Source organism: Bactrocera oleae, chromosome 3 (assembly GCF_042242935.1).
Source record: "Bactrocera oleae isolate idBacOlea1 chromosome 3, idBacOlea1, whole genome shotgun sequence".
NCBI classification, from domain to species: Eukaryota; Metazoa; Arthropoda; class Insecta; order Diptera; family Tephritidae; genus Bactrocera; species Bactrocera oleae.
Genome location: NC_091537.1, coordinates 88885210 through 88890757, shown reverse-complemented (window position 1 = coordinate 88890757; position 5548 = coordinate 88885210). Strand labels below are relative to the sequence as shown.

Below are 5548 nucleotides of genomic sequence, written 5' to 3'. Positions count from 1 at the left end.
CATATAAGTGAACAAGTGTCCATGGCTAACGGTGGAAAATGTTGCGTCCAAGTGCATTTGGCTTGAACGTAAGTATATACCATATATGTATCTATGTATATATGAGTGTGCGTATGTCTGCAATTGCAAATAAATAAGGTCAAGAAGGTGTGCCGTTTGCATGATCTTTATTTGTACTTTTATTTCCGCTGTTTATCCATTGCATTCTCATTGTCCTTTCGTGCGTATTACTTGAACTTTCTTCTTGTAGGATTAAAGTAATTTTGCCAAAGAAGCTTTATAATAAAGAATACAAAATGAAAAGAAAAATGAAAACAAAATACAAATAACAAATAACAAAAAATAATAAGCATTGAAAGGCGTATGAATAAATTAGCTTTAATAAAGGAAAGTGAACGAATGCAAAACTCATTCGTTCTGCACGAGGATCTAATATCCAAAGAGAGATGCGGAGGAAAGTAAAGGAACATTGACAGATGGACAAGAATTTCTTGAGTATTTTACATCAAAGACATATTACCCGTTAGCGAGCTTTCAAGCAATCCTTCGGAGAAGAATTACTTGTAAGAGCGCGACACCTGGCGTTGATAATCCAATACATGTAAACCAAGAACTTTACAAGTAAAGTAGTCTCATTATGATATCCTGTTAATAATCTGACCATAATTTTTTTTTGCATGTTCTAATGTACTTGTAGTTCTCCAAAGAATGGCCTATCAGTTTTTTGATCGAACCAAATATTGAAATGACCAAAGTTTTGGGTATTTAAGGACCTCCCGCCAGTCTGATACTCGGCACAGGTCGAATGACAACTTGATTCTGCTTTTTTTTTGTATCCCTTACCATAGCAAGACGTCAGATCTCTGTCACAGTTGTGATACTGTTGTACTGTGGTATTAATTACCATTCGGCATCCTACTGGAGCGTTCAGTGGGTGATTTTAAGAAAATTGAAAGTCCCTCAGTTCGTGTGTATACAGGCTGACGTCCGCTGATCATTTATGTATATACTTTATATTTTAGTAATGTAGACATAAAGTCCTTTAAGTTACACCTTTTTCCCCCAATATTTGAAAGTGCTCATAACATCCCGCGTTATATTTAAATTCATTGCGAACACCCCAAGACACAAAAATTCACATTTTATTTTCCATTATTTCGTTCGTTTTATTAATTTAAATCTTTAAACCAGCTAACAATGCGTTTATCTTCAATTTAATGCTTTCTGCGAGGGAACAAACATATCTGAACGTACATCCGCGAAATCACTTTTACCCCGCTTAAGCTTCTTTCGCCGCTTCCGTCACAACCGCTGGATTTGCGGTGCTGGATGCTTCAGCATTGTCACTATTGTTGGCTGAGCGCACATCCACGACATCGGAGTCATCGCCCTCGGACTGGGGGTAGGGTGGGAAGTGTTGATCTTGTGGATATTGTGGCTGCTCGGGTTGTTGTTGCTCGAGCTCTGGCTGTTCTTGTTCAGGGTATTCGATAGGTGCAGGCTCGGCTGCTAGCTCTTCAGCTGGCTGTTGTTCGACAGCAACTGGGGCGGGTTGTAAAACTTGTTGTTGTTGTGGCAAGTATTGCAAGTATTGTTGTTGGACTGGCACAACGGGCTGGGCGGCAACAACTTGTTGCACAGCTGGTGCAGCAACAGCAGCAACCTTGGCGGCGACAATTGGTTCACGTTGAACGACCGCATTGAAACCGTTCACATCGTCAGCAGTGTAGGTAACGGTACGTTTATAACCATCAGCATCGATAACGCTGTAAGAACCGGCAACATTGCCACCATCACGGCTCTCCACCTGGCTCTTAATGTCACCGGTCAAAGAATCATGTACGCCATAAGAGAAATCGTAACGTGGCGCGGATTCGATTTCGACTTGCTTGACAATGGGTGCAGGTGCGGCGGCAACGACGGTCTTGGTAATAACTGGTGTAGGGGCGGCAATTTGTACAGCTGGAGCGATACTCTTAACCACTGGTGCGGCAGTTAGGTATGACTTGGTGTAGACGGGCGCGTGGTGGTAGACGGCAGCAGCTGGTGCGGCATGTTGGTACAGGAACTGGTGGGCGGGGCTAGCATAAGTAGTCACGGCGGAGGGCAGCTGATGGTAGGCGGCATAAGGGTTGTAGGCGTAGGTGGCAACGCCAGCCAAGCTGGAACTGGCCAAAGTCAAGACGGATAAGACGCTCAAGAGCTGTAAGTTAGAGTGAGGTTACATCGTGAAATTTTTGGTTGGTCTAAGTATTGTTTCAGGCGAATGTAGAATGAGTGGATGCAATTATTGATGCTGAAAACTTTGTTGGTTTTCTTTTTGGCTTCATAGTAAAAGTTTATGGAAACTGACAATAATTTTTTCAATGAGTTTTAAATGACTAAATTTTTAACTTAAGAAATCAAACAAATTTCAAAAAATGCAGTTGAACAATAAAAATAAAAAAAAAATATTAAAATATTTCTCAGATATACATAATTAGAAATTTTTCAGTAAAATTTATTAAAAATAGTTTTGAAAAAAATTTTGGCAAATTTTATAAACTCTATATAAAGTATTCACAACTAAATTTAAAAAAAAAATTAAAATAAAAGTTTTTAAGTTAAAAAATGATTTTCTAAAATTTTGTAAAGAAAACTTCGAGCATTTTTTGAAAATAGCTGTAAAATACCCCAACTAAAATCTTCGAGTGCTTCAATAATAAAATATCGCAACTAATTTATAATATTACATACTCGTATAAGACGTTTTGAGAAATAGTGTCGATTTACATAATATTAAAAAATAAGTAAAACGTCAAAAAACTGCAAAATATAAGAAACTCTTATAAATATTTTTGAAAAAATTTCGGCATATTTTTTAAAATCTTTTATGAAGGATTAAAACAAAATTATAAACATACGATAAAACCGTTTTCAGTAAGAAATTGAATTTTAAATATTTTTGAAAAAATCATCGAGCACTTAAATTTTTTCAAAATATTATATTTTAAAAAAGATTATAACAAATTTTTTGAAGAATTAAGAATAAAAATATTTTTTTAGTTAAACATTTTTTTTCTAAAAGTTTTTGAAAAAGAAATCTTCGAGCAATTTTTGAAAATACAAGTAGTTGTAAAATATGACGCATCAACTAGGAAAATTAAGTAATTGTAGAATATTAAAATTTTTGAGTTAAAGATTAAATTTTTTTAATGTTCTCGGAAAAAATTTTACAATTTTTATAAAAAATTTTCAAATTGTTTATTTTATTTTTTGTCAAATAGTTATAAGCGAACTGCAAAACATTTTAAAAATTAACAAAACTATTATAAGTTGTAGCAACATGTTGCAAAAGTATACAAATGCTGTAGAACATTAAAGGTATTGAGTTAAAAAATAAGGATTTTTAAAAAATTTTGAAAATAATAAAAAAAAGTTCTTGCAATATTTTTTTTTATTTTTAAAAACATAGTTACAATTAAAAATGTTGTAAAATATTACACTTTTGGAGTTAAAAAAAAAGTTTTTTGTTTTTAATTTTGAAAAAAATTTTAAACGAATTTCAAATTTTATATAGATTTTAACACAAAGCATTATACTTTGTTTTCACATTAAGGACAAACAATATTTGAAGTCTGTATTTTAAAAAACTTATTCAAAATTAATAAAAAAATCTTTCCAATTTTTTAAAAATTTTTAAAAGCTTGTTAACAGAGCAATTAACATTTTTTTTTAAGGTTAAAAAAACTAAAAATTAACATTATGAAATCTGCGAAGTATTTTGAAAAAATTGACAAAGCATATTTGTTAAGATATTAACTTCAAAGAAAAAAGTTTGTTAATTCTTCCCCAAAATCACAAACTGTATATACTTGTGGCCAAATTGCTCTATTTTTAATCTTATTTATCCTTTCTTCAAAATTAGTTGACCATGGTAAATAAAAGAATTTCAGTCGCGAAAAAAATTCTGAGCGCGCTAATGAATTCCTATTCTTTGTGATAATCAACGCGGCTTTGTGTCGTTTCCGCTTTCAAAATCCTTTCCTCAGCAACTTAAGCTGCCGCTGACAGCCGCGCCTTGCACCAATACATAGAAACAAACAACGCGATTTAATAAGCATTTCACAGGATGTTGATTCTTGGCTGAATTTTTTTATTTATTTATTTTTGTTGTTTTTATTTGTAGCCTTTGCCATAGCCATTTCGACACTTAATTAATTTTTCTATTTTTTTTTTTTCATATTTTTTGTTTAGGGTTTGCCTCAACTTTTGTGGCAAATGCGTTAACACTAAATTGCACTTACTTTGCTTGCCATTGCTGCTGAATTTTATTAGAAATTTTGTTAAATAAAACACGACACACAAAAGTAAATTTAACGAGGATACGCAAATGTCTTTATTATGACCAAAGCAACACTGCTTGCACTGTTGCACGGTAAACTAACGACGGTGTTGTGATGCTGTCAACAGGCGGTGACAACTATTTTATATGCTGCGCAGTGGAGGAAGGTAGCAACAAAGGCGAGCAGAGAAGGTAATTTTAGTAAAAACAAAAAAACAAAATCAAAAGTATATATCTATGAAAAAGCAAAGAAGTGTCGAAAAACTGTACCGATTTGAATAAAAGAATCGGCAAAGACGCCGAAACGGCACGCAAGCCAATAAGCAGCAATAGACGAAGCTTAAAAAAATTGAAAATAACAAACTTTGTTTTCATGCCACGGTATGTGTATTGTAAATATATACACATACATATATGTATATATATATCGAAAAAATGTCGAACCGGATGACGAGCGCACGCGAAAAACTGGTTGACATGCGATTGCGAGCATTTGAGTGCGGGTGGGTGCAACAGAAAAAAATACAAGAAATAAAAAAAACAGAAAAAAAATATATTAAAAATATATAAAATAAAAATATTAAAAAACTAAAAAAAAAAATTAAAACAAAAATTAAAAAAATTTCAAATCATGTGTACCAAAAATCACCGAAATCGCACTAAATCAACTAAAAATCCGTAACATTTTCGAAATGCAAAAAATACAAAAATAACTGCAAAAATATCACAGAAATGCAAAAATACAACAACAACCGCGCAAACTTGTTAAGTCATGCTGAACGATCACTGGATCTCAAATTTCGGTACGCGGCGCACAATTTGATTACTACAATTACCAGGTGGTATATAGGCATAAACTTTATTTATTTTTAAATTGTTTTTTGTCAATTTTTTTCATTTATTCTTTGTCAATTTTTTCACATTTCAATTGCTTGGCGGCTGCTGTGACAGTTGTGGCGCCAAAACCGGTTTCAAATTGATTTTTAAAGGGCAATAGTGTTTGTTGTCAATTGTCACATTGACACTTAATCCGCTTAGCGGTCAAATGCCAGACGCATGTACTAACACTAACAGCAGACAGGCGCACATACACTCGCATGCAAAATCTCGTACACATACACATACAAACTTGCATTTGCGCAAACGGCAGCAAAACCGCACAAATTGATTGCTATCAGTTAACTCTTTGTTAAAGCCTAATTTAGACCTAAAAATATTTGATAA

The 5548-nt window shown here is 33.3% G+C and overlaps 1 protein-coding gene across 1 annotated transcript; it reads right to left on the bottom strand.

Moving 5' to 3' along the window:
* Positions 1-1140: 1140 nt before the first annotated feature.
* Positions 1141-4426, bottom strand: Cpr31A (Cuticular protein 31A). Its single transcript, XM_014231517.3, has 2 exons — positions 4287-4426; positions 1141-2203 (listed from the first exon to the last, which is right to left on the bottom strand). Exons 1-2 carry the CDS (start codon positions 4296-4298, stop codon positions 1280-1282), a joined length of 936 nt encoding a protein of 311 aa, XP_014086992.2. The 5' UTR covers positions 4299-4426; the 3' UTR covers positions 1141-1279.
* Positions 4427-5548: the final 1122 nt, after the last annotated feature.